Genomic DNA, 16357 nt, shown 5'->3' with positions numbered 1-16357 from the left:
AGCAATCGGTCATTGTTGTGCTCTTTGTTTGTGTCTTGAAGGTGAACAATGTTGATTTTCAAGGCGTTGTGAGGGAGGAAGCGGTGCTCTTCCTGTTGGAGATTCCTAAAGGGGAAGTGGTCACCATCCTGGCTCAGAGCAAACCTGACGGTAAAACATTCCCTCCACAAACACCAGATAACTCCACAGTGAAAGATGCTTTGCTGGTTCTTCACTTTACACCTTTTTTTTTTTTTTTGCAAGACATATGTAATATATATCATAAAGAAGTCATCCCGTTGATTTCCTTGAAGGAAAATTCAGTCAATTTAGTCATTTTGATTTTTATGAGCACTGGATTGATTTTTCTCAAAGCTCATTCTCTGAAACATCAATCTGACAACAACCTGATAAAAAGCTTATAGTCAATTACATTTCTTTCTCTGGTTAGTTAATCATTCAGTACTATTATTCCATACATCCTCTTAAAAAAAAATCACATTTCATTAATCAGATACAAAATTATACACTCCTACTCTCCACAGAATATGAACCATTTTTATTTTTCTACCTGTTACGTTTTATTTTTGCTTTTTCAGACTAAATCGTTGTTAAGGTGAAAAGGAGGGGAACCAGCTTGCCCCACCCCCCACCCACTAAGGTTTATAGACAAGATCAGGCTAGTTTTGGTTCAACCAACCATGACACGCATGAACACATGCATCCGCTCTAATCCAGTCAAGAACACATCGGGTGAGAGCGATCTAAACCGTTACATAATGAACGAGTTGGCCCCCCTTGAGCTTTGTGGCTTTGGCCTTTATTTTGGAAAAAAGAAGAAAAGAATAATCTATTTATAATCAGTTTGCGTCACATCGCGAGGCGGAGCGCTGACCTGTCATGGAAACAGTTTTATAGTTCAGGATTGTCAAGAGGACATTTAGAATAATAAAATTAGAGACATCACCTGTAAAGTTTGTTTTCCCAGCAGGGATTTTTGTTTTTTTGTCTTCATTTTACATTTAGGGAACCTTTAAATAAAGCAGCATAACCTTCCACACACCCACAGCACGTTGATCTTTACTCAAATAAAACCAATGATTTCTATTTATGGACTAGACAGACTAGTGATTTTGCCTTTTTAAAAAAAAAAATTGCATTAAAGTTAAATTTCTGCTGAATTTAGTTCTGTTATTATCTGGATTTAAACTCTTTAATTCTCTTCACCTCTTTAATATCAATTTACACTATCATTAAATTGTTCATTTGATTTTTGTTATTTGTATATATATATATATATATATATATATATATATATCCATCCAGTCCAGTGGGTGTCCAATACTCACTTGAGTTATTGGTAATTTTTTGGGAAAGATTTTTGGAACACTAAAGGGAAAGGATTAAACCAGAGAAACCCTTTGTTTTAAACACATTATCAGTGTGTGTGTGTGTGTGTGTGTGTGTGTTTGTGTGTGTGTGTGTGTGTGTGTGTGTGATGAAGTGTTGTGTCTGCAGCCAGCCGGCCTGGGCAGCAGGGGGGGGGGGGGGATTGCAGTCAGTACGACTGTTGCCTCCGTTGCGTGTTTTGGGTCAGTGCTTTGTCGGACCACACATATCACATCGGGAAGCTTCCCAGAAGCCTGGAGCAGGCTGTGAAGTGTGTTTCTAGAACAGTCACAGACGTGTGTGTGCGTGTGTGTTTTGTTTTTTATTGTGCAAATGAGACTGGAAATTTAAGCATGGGTGCTCATTATTGTCCTCCGAGGAAAGTGCATGTGTCAAAATGATCTTAGATAAAGTTCTACTGTCATCACACAACCCAAGTAGAAGCTTTTGCCACATCATGACAGCTAATAGACTCGTAAGAATAAAGAAGGACCATTCATCAGAACATCTCCATCCGATTGCAGATTTTCTGTAGACTTTTTTTTCTTTTTTTCTAACAGATTAATCTACATTTCATGCTCAAGTGAGCATTTAGGGCAGCTGGATGATGATGTGTCTGGGATTGAGTCCAAATAAGCTGCAGTGTGTGTTCATGCAATGAAGGAACATGTCACCAAGTGCAACAGCGTGGCGCAGTGATGCGTTTTAAAATAGTTTTGGAGCAGTAAGTGTGTTCTATGGCTCAGAGGAAGAAGACACAAAACTGGGGACACACACAGGACTGGTTAGGAGAATGCATTCATTGTCTTGTTCTGTACAGGAGTTGGTTTCTAAATATCAGGTGTGGTCGGTGTATTAACTAGTTTAAATAAAGTGTAAATATAACAATAAAAAATAATCCTCTTAATCCTGCTCAAACATTCTGGTTTGTCATCTTTAACTTCTTTAACCGATGTGACCCGTCGCACTTGTTCTAATAGATTCCAGCAGTGCCACATCGCCTTTAATGGGCTCGATGGGAGCGGCCGCATACTCATCACACCTACGAGTAAAATCTGATATACCAGTCCAGTCAGTTTCATGTGCACCTGCTTTGAATGTTTGAACACTGACACAACCCCATTGTTGGTAGTGAAAACACACTACCTCATCACAAAATATGTTTTAAGACGACTGTGAATGAAAAGAAAGAATGAAAACACATTTATGAGAGGGATAAAATTAAACCGCAATAAATCGGTCTGGTGTTGGAATGAAATACAAGACTGAAGTAAAGTGAAGCCTGAACCTATGGTGGGACTCTGTAACACATCTCAAGTATAAATCGATTTGAACCCTGACTAATGAAGACAGGAAGATGTGGTCATCCTCAAAAAAGAGAGCAAGACTTTCACTTAAGGAAATATGTTCATTCCATCCCACATTGTAAAAGAGACAAACAACTCTGTATAGCCTGATAGTGTTGCTATTGGAAACTGAGAGTGTGAGATGTGTTTTGTAAAAGTGGAGTGTTTAGCCTCAAGTTCCTCTAGAGTAAAGGTCAGGAGGTCACTAACATAATAGATTTATCCTCCAGGATCTATGAATATTCATACCAAATGCTAGTGTGACCTGCAGTTAAATTAGTAATCCCAATCATTAGACCCCACCTCCTGTGGGAACTATTTTACATGAATGTTTGTTTCCATGCTGGCAGACACATGGTAGAAGACCGACACTGACAAACAGAAAAGCTGGAGAACACTTCAACTGGAGAGCTAAAACTCTCAATCTTAATCTCTTTTTTTTTTTAAATTACACCTTAAACAGGTCAAAGGAAATAATCTGATTCTGTGCCAGTTGTTGCTGTAGCTGCTTCACTCATGTTGATATCTCCTTCTCTTTTGTCTGTCTAGTCTATAATGACATCTTGGTGTCGGGCCGTGGCGACTCCTTCTTCATCCGAACCCACTTTGAGTACGAGAAGGAGACCCCCCAGTGCCTGGCCTTCAGTCGGGGTGATATCTTCAAGGTGGTGGACACCCTCTATGACGGGAAGCTCGGCAACTGGCTGGCGGTCCGTGTGGGCAAAGATAAGAAGCTGCTGGAGAAAGGAATCATCCCCAACAAGAGCAGGTAGAGCCCTAAGTCAGGCTCCCGCACAGCTATGAAGATCTGTTCCTCAGAACCTTAAAGGTTCTGTCGAGAAACTCCATCAAACAGAATCTAAATCCCCATTTCAACTGTGTCTGAAACTTTTCTAATCACATTTAAAACAGTCAATCCCTCCAACTTTACCTCTGTGGTCACGCCTGATTCACCAACTCAGCCACGCGAGTCCTGCAGACAGAGTTGTCTCAGAGAGATGACGTTAACAGGGCTGAGGGTCCCTCAGGGGACTACAAGCAGGTTTTTCATCTCCCCGTTGACTCTGAATATTCAGAACAAACACAAACATCATAGATGTGGTGTGGCAACTTGTCACGGAAAGAAGTTTGTTTTAGGAGCTCAAGGCCTTCAGAGTTCAGGACAGATCTTGCTCTGCCTTCCTTGATCAGGAAATCTACAACGCATTAACCCCCCCATCAGTGCCAGATCCAAACCCTGGACTTGGGGAGACCAGCGCTTTCATTATAAGCAATTTTTATACTAAAGGTTCAAATATATGCAGTATATATACGTACAGTATAACCAAGTGCAGTAAATGTACTGCAGTCTGAAGCTTGTCTAGAATCTCTCATTAGAAAGTTTATTTCAGCGACGCTGCACAGTAACAGTAACAACACTGACGGACCCGCCCGGGGGGGGGGTTACCGTAATTACAGGCCACAGCCCAGAGGGAGAGTAGATCACTGATGTGAGACAACGTGTGTCCCAGTTGTATTCGTTATTATGATTCTGTTGTGTTTTGTGTGTGTCATCCACTGACTCTGGGTGAACACAGTGTGTCATGTAAAATGCCTGCATGCAGATTCTGTTCAATCAGCAGACAGTGAGATGAAGACTGTCCAATCTCCTACTTAGCCTGTTTCCTACTGTCCATGCACTACGGTACAAACTCTGTGGGTCTGAACCGGCATAGTTCCACCTTTGAAATATTACAAGATACATTTTTTTAAATTAATCTTGGATGGGTTATCATATAAATTTGGTACCAGATTGAGTTTTGAATTCAGTCCAGTAAAATTATGTAGCCATGATGTTGAGTCTCTAGTCTTAATTTCTCTAATTATTTACCTAATTTTAAATATTTTTATTTAAAGGAAACATTTAATGCCCTGTAGGAGAGGAAGATTTGTAATGCAACCAACTATTGTATGGAGGTTAAGATGTTTTGACTTCACTAATGCAGAACTGTCACATGGTCTGTCTTCTATCTAGTTTCATTAAGGATGTCAGTAACAAGTACATCATAAAATTAAAGAAATAAAGTGGAATACTTTCTTTTTAGATCTTAACATCCCGATAACATATGACTGAAATGATTTTTGGTTTGATGACGCAGTGCCAGGTCTCTGAAGCGATTCTGTCCATGAAGTTATGTGTGAATAACAGAAATGTGACGGGTGCCTTTCTCCCTTCAGAGCGGAGCAGATGGCCAGTGTCCAGAGCTCGCACAAAGCCGCTGCAGGTGATCGAGCCGACTTCTGGCGGCTGCGAGGCCAGCGCTCCCTGAAGAGGAAGGACCTGAGGAAGAGTAGAGAAAACATAAGCGGTCAGACCCTGGCTACCCGCTTTCCGGCTTATGAAAGAGTTGTGCTTCGAGAAGGTGTGTAGAACAACCCATCCACTTCCTACAGGAACAGTTTGACTGTGTGATCCGAGTCCCACCTCAAACCTCGTTGCTGAAATGAAACGTCCTCCAACTGAACACACGGATCATTCATCCACATGGATGAAGATTATTGAATATTGGTGATAAGAAATATTTCAGCTTTCAGAAAAATGCATTAAATGTTTAATTTGTAACGCTTAAACATTATTCATGCAGCATTTTCATGTAGTTCTTTGGCAGTGTCACTAATCTCCAAAAAACTGGAGGATGTACCAGAGCTGCGTTCACATTACCGCGTTAAACTGACTCAATTCTGATTTATTTTATTGTTTCCCTCATTTGACACAAATCATTTTTATTCACAACTGTGAGAAGACATAAATCTAATCCTTTAAATTCAGTTCTTATTCATGATTTGTGTCCATCATACAAGCTTTGATATTGAATACCGTCACAGCCAAACCTTTCACCCAGCCAAGGACTGCGTGTTCAGTTTCCACAGATCCCCAGAGGTGAATAAGGATGTGTAAATGATGCAAAAGTTCTAATAATATGTGTGTGATTGTCTTACAGCTGGTTTCCGGCGTCCCGTTGTTCTCTTTGGTGCCATCGCTGATGCTGCTAATGAGAAGCTGGCCTCTGAGATGCCTGACCTGTTTGCTGTTGCCAGTGAGTGTCTGACATCATCTCTGTGTTCTCTTCCAGCGTTGAAATATTCTGTGATTAAATGTCCCAGCATCGGTTGCAAATGATATTTCCATTGTTGATGTGTTACTATAGAAACCGAGCCGAAAGATGCCGGCTCTGAGAAGTCGTCAGGAGTGGTTCGGTTAAACACTATCCGACAAATCATTGAGCAGGTACATACTGGTACACACACACACATACACACACACAAAGTTGTTACAGGAATACAGTATCTTTTCCACACTTTTATTATCAATTGAATGCAAACGTTTTAAAAAGAACGTGGTTCAATGGAGCCTTCACCCTCAGCCAGTCTTCATCAGTTGATGTGGGAAGTTCACCTCCATTCACACCTTGTTCCTCACGCCTCACAGGACAAGCACGCCCTGCTGGATGTGACCCCCAAGGCAGTGGACACCCTGAACTACACCCAGTGGTACCCCATCGTCATCTTCTTCAACCCGGACAGCAAACACGGCGTCAAGGCCATGAGGCAGAGGATCGCCCCCAACTCCCACCGCAGCGCCCGCAAACTCTACGAGCAGGCCGTCAAGCTCAGGAAGACCTGCTCGCACTTATTCACTGGTACGGTCAGCACACACACACACACAGTAGCTCCGCTGGATTAGTGTGTGTGTGTGTGTGTGTGTGTGTGTGTGTGTTCTCCGGATCTCTAATGCCGAGGTCGGCTGCTTTTCACACCCAGCCACCATTGATCTGAACTCGGCCAACGACGCCTGGTACGGCAGCGTCAAAGATTCCATCAAGGAGCAGCAGATGCAGGCTGTCTGGGTGTCTGACGGCAAGGTAAACACACACACACACACACACACACACACACACACACACACACGTAGTGTATATTTATTTATTTGTGATCAGGGTGTTTCAAGCCACTTTTGGATCAAATTATGTTTCATTTATAAATCTATAACCACCACAGTTCAAATATCCAAATGATCACACTCCAGTAGGTGTTAGCATTAGCTTTAGCTTAGTGTATCTAATCAAGTGGCCCCCGTTTGCATGTTGGAGTTATTAGTCCCTCTAGTCTGCAGTAGCCTCGCTGCCCATCTATCTCCCTGTTAGCATTGTAGCGACCACCTGTGTGCCTTCTGAGCATGCTCACTTTGTGTCCACCTGTTTCCTGCCAGTAGTGCTCTACAGCTCGGCTGTTTGTCTTTCTTTCTTCTCTCTTGTTCTATCCGTGTGTCCATCCTTCCTGCCTGTACACCCAAGATCCACCATGTGTCTCTTCTAGCTGGAGGGAGTAGAGAGTGATCTGGACTGTCAGGACGTGGAGCGTCTGTCCTTCCTATCTGCTGACTACCTTAGCATGGACAGCCGGCTGACCTCTGACCTGGATGACACCGCCGACGAGGGCGGGACCTACACCGACAACGAGCCCGATATGGAGACGATGCACATCTCCGCCATCAGCCGCTCGTCTGAACCGGTCACGGCCGAGGAGGTCAGAAACAAACACACAGATATAGAGAAGCAGTCCAGAATAAACTCCTAGAATAAACTCCTCGAATATATCTTTATTTTTTATTTTACATGCTACTATGATTCCCTTAAGGGAATTTAATAGCATCAATTCTAATTTCCAGTCATTCCTTTCCTTTTATAGCCCCAAATACTTCATATTTTTAACTGTTAAAAATAGATTTCGCTACTCAAATCTCTTTACAGACATGAATGTAGACTATTGCAAGATATATTTAAACTACTAGTTTAATCATGAGTAGTTTATGACTCACACAGCCTCAACACCAAGTAAAGATAATACATTAGAAATTCAAATATCGTTTAATATTATTAAAAAAGTAACATAGTAATCACTGAGACAGGTTGTCCTCTTCTGCCACCTATAGGACGGACTGGGCATTACGACTCTCCGTCTGAGAATACTCAAAGGGTCACAACAAAATACATAATCATTGTGATTAATTTAAGATACGTCCTAAAATCTTTAACATGTATAACTAAATCATTTTATTCTAATTTTGTTCCATGTCTCTGTCTTTTTATTGAGCTTGAACTTCCACCTGAGTGGACATGTATCTAAAGCAACATAAAATTAAAGAATTTTATTTCCATTTCTTACGTTCTTGTTGTGCTCAAGGATGCACAAAACTTCAGAGTTAATGGATTTCTTTTTTCTTTTTCTTTTGTATTTATTAACTTTCATAAGATCTAAAGCAACAATTCCAACAGTTACTGATTAATGCAAGTCTTTTTCCACTAGCTGTGTATTGTTGTGCTTCTTCATGATTCCTAATAATAAGCACATTTCACATTAAAATCCTCACTTTCTTTTTAACAACAACAGACAAAGAAGTTTCAGAATAACAACAGCTGAACAACCTAAAATAAAACTGTTGATCCCAACAATCCCACGTCTGTTGAGTTTGGCTGACCGGGCCCCACCCGCCACAAAGAGCAGAGGAAATCATTCAAGTGGTTTTGTGTAATTGGTCAAAATGTTGGAAAATGTCCTATAAAATATATAAAACTGTTCTGACGGCCCAGTGAGTCACTTTATTAAAGTAAATTTAACAGGATGAGTGAAGGCTACTCGAAACTCATTATCGTGTGTGTGTGTGTGTGTGCGCGTGCATACGTGTGTGTAGATCTTACGCCGATACAGTCCAGACATCAGGGGTCGTATGAAGAAGATCAGCAGCTGGGATATCCTCAACAGGTCCAGCCCCCCACCGGTCTTCTTAACGGAGAAGGTGAGTGATGCATGTGGTATATCCAACACACACACACACTGTCACACACACACACACACACACACACACACACACACACACACACACACACACACACACACACACACACACACACACACCTGAGATGTCACTATGTAAATCTCTTTGGATTTTGGACATTTGTTAAAACATTTGGAAATAAAACCGTATCAGAGGAATAATAAGAAACTGATCTGAGCCCAGGTCAGCAGTTTAGTTCATTTAGGCTTAGTCTTAGTCTCTACGACCCCCCCCCCCCCCGATTGGTTGTCTGTGTGTTTTTCCAGGTTTAACTTTCAATTTGGTGGAAATAGATAATTCTGTTTTTACTTACATTGAATGCTGCAGTGAAACCAGTTCAGTCTGGTCGTCTACTATTTCCTGTTTTACTGCAGGTAGAGGTGATTGGTTCATTCAGGAAGTTCTGTCTTTGATGCATTGTGTTAGGGAGGAGTCCAAAAACCTCTGACCCTAACCTCCACCCCCCCCCCCCCGATCAAAGATGAACGGTGGATAAAAGCTGTGGAGGAACTGTTTGTCTGGTGGGAATGAAACTGTTCAGCTTCAGTTCTGTAGACGTGTAGACGGTCAGTCTGACACACACACACTGGATTTACGGATAAATGGGTCATCTGACCTACAAACTTTGTAAAAAATCTTTGTAAAACAGGAACACTGAAGATTATGGAAAAAAAATCTGACTTTCTGAATGCTTTTATCAGACAGGAAATAGAAAAGAAGAATATAAGCATCACTACGATTAATTTGTGACAACTTGGATCTGATGGATCCATTTTCACAGATTCTGATTTGTGGAGGAGGGCTGGACTTATGTGGGCTCCGTTAAAGAGACACTGAACCCTGTGTCTCGGGGCTGAAGGGCCTGGGTGTGTCTCTCTGTCATCGGCTTCTAATTCAGAGGGTCTTCCCCTGGAGGATTCTCCCACCTCTGCCTGCTTGGATGAATATGATTCTGTAAAGGGTCAGAACACTGAAACCTGTGAGTCACCACTAACAACAGGGTGACGGTGCCAACTCAGATGGTGAGGAACCTGGAAGATGAACTGTAGCTGTCAGGAAACGTCAGGACGGAGGCCAGCCTCCTTTGGAACGCTGGAGACTTTTCTTCTTTGTCACCAGGAACTGACCCTCATCCAAATGAACCATCAGACCTCTGGAGTTAATCCAGAATTTATTCAACCAGCAGGATTTTTCCACACCTCCTCCACACTAAATGCTCCCTATTCCCCCTCTAACCACGGTGTTGCTCCTCTTGTTGACCTGTAAGCGTCCCGTCCTTCAGATGATGTTATGGCGGCTCCTTTCTCCCGCTCCTCCGCTCTGATAGTGATTGTTTAAAAATGAACAAACTCCTCATGTTGAGTATTGTTAGTGAATGAATGTACAGTATTTTCCGCACTATAAGGCGACCCCTGAAGGCTTTTTCCCTTCAGGGGTCGCCACAGCGAATCAGTTGCCTCCATCTAACCCTGTCTTCTGCATCCTCTTCTCTCACACCAACTACCTTCATGTCCTCTTTTACTACATCCATTAATAATAAAATAATAAAATAAAAATAATAATGCAATTTGAAAAAGTAACTTTAAAATTTAATTTAAAAAAAAATTTAAATAAAAAAAAAAAGAATAGGCCACAGAATCATTATCTCCAACCTGACACAAAAAAACAAGATGAGCAGAGGTATTAATAAAAAAAATGTAAAAAATTAAAGTAAAATAAATTAATTAGAAATTTAAATTTAAATACTAAATACAAAAATTACATTAATTTTTAAAAAAAAATCTGAAAAACAGGTCACAGAATCATTATCTCAACCTAGAACAAAAAAAAATGAGATGAGCGGAGGTATTTTGTAATAAATAGAACACAAAGAGAGGAATGACTGCTGGTGCTCTGGTGTTTTTTGTTTGATTATATTTTATAGATAATCATTCAGTAGATGACTGAACTCGTACCTGCCGTGGCCTCATTGTACCCACAGTAAACTCCTACCTGTCGTGACCTCACACCTCGTCTGAACTTGCACCTCCAGTACAATCTTGTCTCGTGTCACGTCTTCTACCTGTCGTGAACTCCCACCTCTTGTGAACTCGTACCTGTTCTATGTAGCTTGCACAGCGTACTGCCCCCTCCATGTGCTTGGTTGTGATGTCTGGGTGGAGGAATCGGTGGTCTGAGGGGACGGGGAGAGGGGGGCGTCGCTGCTGCTCTGCACTGCAGCAAAGGAGGGAAAGACGACGCATGACATTATCCACACATAGTCCGTATTTAATGCAATACTACTAATATTCATTATACTAGATTTTTAATATTTAAATATATTCAATTATTCATTTTCTTTATCCTTTTACTAAAAAAAATGTTAATATATTGAAGAGAAATTCTATTCTGGTGAAAACTGTCTTAAAATAGGCCATTCATCGAAGGTGCACCTTATAATTATATATAATATAGTAATGTAGTGTGTTTAGTGTGAGGGTTTGGGTTCTCTCTCTAATGCTTCCTCTTCTTCATCAGGTCAAACTTTCTTTGAGGGACGATCCACTGCTCTTATCAGGCTCCACTAGCCCCCACCATCGCCATCGCCAACACCCTCCTCCGCCCCCCAGCTCCAGCCGAAGCTACGATTCTCCCTCCAGCAGCAGCCCCGCCAGCAGTAACAACGACCCTCCTCCACCCATCTCCCGTTCAGCCGCCTCCTCCGGGCCGCCGCCGTTACCTCCAGCTCATCACTTCAGCTCCGGCAGCAAACCGCGGCCCCTGGGGGTGCCCCAGCCGCCTCCCGTACCCCAGCCCAGCGGCTTCGGGGGCACAACGATGGAGAATGCGGAGCAATCCCTCACCGCTCGGCCGAGCACGGCGGCGGCGGCCTGTCGGCAGCAGGACGAGTCGGTGGAGGAGAGCCCCGTGGAGGACCCGTCCATGAGGTCCTTCATGGGGAAGATCAAGGCCTTCGAGAAGATGGATCACTTCGCCCGAGCCCAGAGGCTGCTGGAGGTGCAGGAGGCGCAGAACGCCAGGGTGGGGCTTTGCTCAGGGGTCACGTGGGTGGATGTGGTGGCGTGTGTCCGAGTCAGGGAACATGTGTGGAGTGGAATATTACTCAAATTCCTGCACTTATGAAAGATGATCCTCAGCCAATCGTGATGTTTGATGATAAACACGTTTTTCCCGAGTCAATTCTTTTCTGAAGGTCGTATTTCCTGTCTCTGCTGACATCAGATTAAGTACTTTTCACATTTCCCTCTGACTGATTGTTGTCTCTTGTCTCTTTTTGTGTAAGAACCTCACAATGTATGGTATGCATGGTTTATTCAAGTTTTTCACTTGTTTTTTTTAAAATTTTCTCAGAATCAACTTTTATAGTCAGAAAAAGGAATTTATTTTCTAACCAGAAAGCTGCACCTTCAGCTGGGCACCAGTGTTGATCATTTAATTCACTTGTGTTTCCAGATGGAAATTTCCCAGAGGCACCCCGACATCTACGCTGTTCCTCTGAAGACGCCAAAGCTGGATCACAGTCGCCCACAGCCTATCGGGTAGGCTCACTACTGCCACACGACTGTGTCCAAGCTCTGCTGTGAGTGAGTGTGTGACTCTGCAGTGTTTCTTTACCTCACAACATCACACTGATATTTCAGCATTCATCATACTTCTAAGCTCAGTTACTTTGGAAACTTATGCTGGGAAACAAGCTCGTCCTGAGCAGGGTACGTTTCAGTTTTTGATTCAGAGTTGTGAAACGTTGGCCTGTGAGAAAACAGACGACACAGCTGACTCTCTGGTGCTGGAACGTTATTTTACTTTAAAAACCATAATCAGTTCTAAAAGAAAGAAAATAAAATAATAAATCCAATAAATGCAATGACAACGAAAACAGGCAGTCACAGACATTGTATGGTATGTGATAATACACTGATAATACACTGATAATACACTGATAATACACTGATAATACACTGATAATACACTGTTATGCGTTTAGATAGAATGCATAATCGTGATTAAAAATAAACAACGTGCAGCTTTTATCAGAACAAGTGCTTTTGCATAGGACAAGTGTGTTAACTGTGTCGTCATAGCAACAGTAACCAGAGAGGTTAATATCTCTAGGATGATTTCACAGTGAAATATGTGAAGGAGAATATTTAACCAAAGAAATGATGAATTTTACAGCTATCTTAAGTTTTTCCTGCACAAAATAATATTGTAGAGTGAGCATCTCACACCACTAAAGTAAAAACATCGAGTTAAGGAGCTGCTTGTCTGATGGTGCTGCTAGTGTCTTCTTTAAGCTCTGTAGGTGATCAGTCCATTATAAGACAGTATTTTCAATTTAAAGTACCCAAAATAAATATTTTCTGAAGTTTTTAGCCTCAAACTTTTGCATTATTTTTATTTTTTTGGTTTTGCTTTCCAGCTCCAGCTCTTGTCCTGAAACCCAGACTCCTCAGTTCTCCCAGGATGGAGGTGATTTCTACCCCAGCAAAGAGGAGAGAGAGGAGGAGGCGGTGCCAGGATATTACTCTGCCAACTCCTACCAGTATCAGGACACTGAACTGTAGCCTCAGCTTCTTGGACATACATGTACACACATGTGCTGCGTATGCAGATTATAAACTCACCATTCCATCATGTCCTGCACAACAAGTAAGCTGCTGACTTCAAACTGACTCGTGCTTCTTTAATAACAAAAGGGGGGGGGGACTGCCTTTTTTTTTTTGCTTCAAGGAAGTTAATCTGTTCTATCCATTTGGATAGGAACACACTGTCTTCACTTTTTATGTTGTACCCGATTGTTTTTCTTATCTTTTACCATTTTCGAGGGTGACTAGGAACCTTTTTTTCTTGCCTATGCAACTCTTCAGTTTGTGCACAGCAACTGAAACCTATTGCCACGAGTTTTTGCCCTCACGAAAACCTCAACAAGCTCAAAAAAAGACCCACGATGCGCTTTATCACATCTATATCCTGCTTTTATAAGCTCCTACTATTGCCAGCTATGACAACAAATTTTACGTATATATTACGTATTATTAGCATATATACCTGAAGTAAAGTGTTTATACTCTGTCTTTGCATTCCTTCGTATATGAAAATGCCTGTGTATACATACAGTATATATCGATATATATATATATATATATATATTCTATCTAGTAACTTTGAAATTTGTTACAATTTTTTGAAGTGCCTTTTACTTTCTTAGTCCCATGAGGTTTTGGGTTGTCTTTCCTCCGCCCCTCAGCCGCCCAGCCATACGAAAACCTCTGCTGCTGTTAAGCTTAAAGGGAAACCAGGGAACCAGTGCCACCAAAACCTTAATGCTGTCCCAACACACTGTACTGTCTGCTGTCACACACAGCGTGACAGAAATACATACACACACACATACACACACACACACACACCAACAGAAATACCAAGAAGAAAAAGTAGGAGTCTTTCTATGAGATCGTTTTACCTGATAGTTGTGAAGGTCCGGTCACTCCAGCGTAGAAACAGCAATGCTTCACACTTTGGTTTCACCTCAGCAGACTAATGGTTAATCTGTGAAAATATTTCTCTCACTCTTTTTTGGACTTGTTTGACCTTTAACATGGATCTTCAACCAATAAAAAATCATCTAGAACCAATGGAATATGAAGGGCCAGAGTTTATAAATGTACAGTAAAATAAACTGTTGACTGCTTGGTAGCTTGGTAAACTGAGTGAAAGGGTAGTTCTATTTTTTGTGAAACTTTTATAGTTTTTACTATAATTTGTAAATATTACCCATAAATATCTTCCAGTATTTGCAGTGACATGTATTTACCAAAGTACTAATACCTCAAACTCACAAGCCATCAGACCGTGAAGACCGGTCAGTGACCGGCCTGTTGCAGGTCTGACTCCTCCCTTCATCACCAGCTCTCTGACTACATCCGTCCATTGATTGGCTGACACAGCCGCAGTGATCCAGCTCACTACTCACTAGTCCCGTCACTAGTCTCTAGTGAATTTGCTGCTCTGCTTCCTGGAGTGACCGAACCTTTGAATTCTTTCTCCTTGTTTTTGCCACTTCTGATGCTCAGTGTTCATCGTGTGTCTACCAGCGCCCCCCCCACCCCCATCTGTTCATTAGCTATGGTGGCTGACATTGTCAATGTTAACAAGACATTGAATTATGAGGCTGTTAACGGTCTCTATTTTTCTTATTGGCCACAAATCAAATACGCAGAAACAAATGAATAACGAATAATCCTGTGTGGAAATATTATGTGTGTGTCCAGAGCCTGATTCACTTTTTTTTTCTAAGAAATTAAATTCTAATGTTTGTTTTTTTCCATTTAAAACAGATTAAATATAATAGTAGGTTTTCTTAAAGTGTCTGGGGAACCATGGGGGGGGGGTCCTTGGGGATATTCCAGTGGGTTCTTAACAAAATAGGGAATTTTTCACTCGTAATTCCAGCCATAACTGAGACAATGACAGAATGTGACTATTTTGGGCATGACTTTCATAAGCTTTCTGTAATAAAAAAAGTTTTAAAGGACGTTAAAACCACTGCATTAGAAAACCAGACATATTTGAGCCTTTTCTAAATATATAAATAACCAGTAAGAACTAGAAAAGTATAGACAGAAAGACCGACACATTGTTAGTTTTGGATCTTAAAATGAAGTTTATTGACAATAATAATAATTATAATAATAAAAACTGAGCCATTTTTAAAGCTGTGGCACATTTCAGAAGTGCTTCCTATCAGGAAAAAGCGAACTGGGATCAGTCCTCTGAAGCTAGAATAGATCAATACACCAGGACTCACCTGAAGGCCTTCATGTCATTTGGTTATGTCATTTACATTCCTAAACTGATTTTATCAGTGAGTTCTAGGTTCCCTTCGGGAGTTAGTCCACTCATTGTGGACTTTTTTAAATTTATTATTCTTTTATTATTCCAAGCAAACATGAATCATTTCCTTCAGACATCGACACAAACCTACCAAATATGGAGAACGGAAAAAGTCAAACCCTTAATAAACTGGCTGAATCATTTTGAGTTCCGAACATAAACACCGATAGGAAAGCTGTGATAAACTGAGAGGCTTTGGTCCGGACTCGGTGAATGGATGGTGTCCCACGTCTAATATGCTTGATTGTACAGTATCTCAGCTCACGCTTTACCTGCACATGAGTTACAAAGTGCTTACTGTCAAGACACCAAGTGCTAATGGGTGGCGTCCGTCACACGGACTGGGATTGTACTCGTACGGCAGAGGGTGATGCTACAAATGAAATGGTGAGAATGACAAGAATGATTGATCCGTGTCTGTTGAGTTGTTTTTTGGTTTTGTTTTTCCATCTTTTCACCTTTAAAATGCCAAATAAAAGGAAAAGTCTTAACCAACATGTCGTGTGTTTACTTTAGAAACTGATATCTGGAGAGTTGATTCAAGTGGTACAGAAAAGTTTACTGTCACAAAGATCAATAACTGAATTTATTACTTATTCAAGTTACAAACATTACAATTACGCAGAAAAAATATATTCTCTGTTATAACATAATTTAAAAATTTTTTGCAGGTTATTAAACCCACAGAACTCCCATCAATCAAGGATCAAACTATCAATGGATAAAGAAAAATAACATCAAACACAAATTAGGACATTAACTTTGTTCAAAATGTTTTTGTCAGTTTAAAATGGGTTTAAACACTGCATTGTGGGAAATGTAGTTTCAAGTCAAAGCATGCTTTTGACCTATTTGCAATAAGTTATTTGAAGAC

At 41.2% G+C, this 16357-nt stretch overlaps 1 protein-coding gene across 8 annotated transcripts in view; it reads left to right on the top strand.

The window, feature by feature from the left end:
- tjp2b (tight junction protein 2b (zona occludens 2)) overlaps positions 1-15974 on the top strand; it is a 61268-nt gene extending 45294 nt beyond the window's left edge. For 2 of the 8 annotated variants that reach the window (XM_068309939.1, XM_068309937.1), the window contains exons 12-23: positions 42-150; positions 3264-3483; positions 4932-5116; positions 5696-5791; positions 5903-5982; positions 6184-6394; positions 6516-6616; positions 7071-7280; positions 8446-8550; positions 11107-11610; positions 12043-12128; positions 13010-15974. In XM_068309939.1, coding sequence (XP_068166040.1) covers positions 42-150; positions 3264-3483; positions 4932-5116; positions 5696-5791; positions 5903-5982; positions 6184-6394; positions 6516-6616; positions 7071-7280; positions 8446-8550; positions 11107-11610; positions 12043-12128; positions 13010-13154 — 2052 coding nt within the window. In that variant the 3' untranslated portion in view covers positions 13155-15974. Of the gene's footprint in view, positions 1-41; positions 151-3263; positions 3484-4931; positions 5117-5695; positions 5792-5902; positions 5983-6183; positions 6395-6515; positions 6617-7048; positions 7281-8445; positions 8551-11106; positions 12174-13009 lie in introns of those variants that run through there. The other 6 variants (XM_068309938.1, XM_068309943.1, XM_068309940.1 and 3 more) reach the window with 6 other exon arrangements.
- Positions 15975-16357: the final 383 nt, after the last annotated feature.

Source organism: Antennarius striatus, chromosome 3, assembly GCF_040054535.1.
Source record: "Antennarius striatus isolate MH-2024 chromosome 3, ASM4005453v1, whole genome shotgun sequence".
NCBI classification, from domain to species: domain Eukaryota; kingdom Metazoa; phylum Chordata; class Actinopteri; order Lophiiformes; family Antennariidae; genus Antennarius; species Antennarius striatus.
The sequence above is the reverse complement of the archived record's forward strand: the minus strand, read 5'-3'. Positions and strand labels throughout refer to the sequence as shown.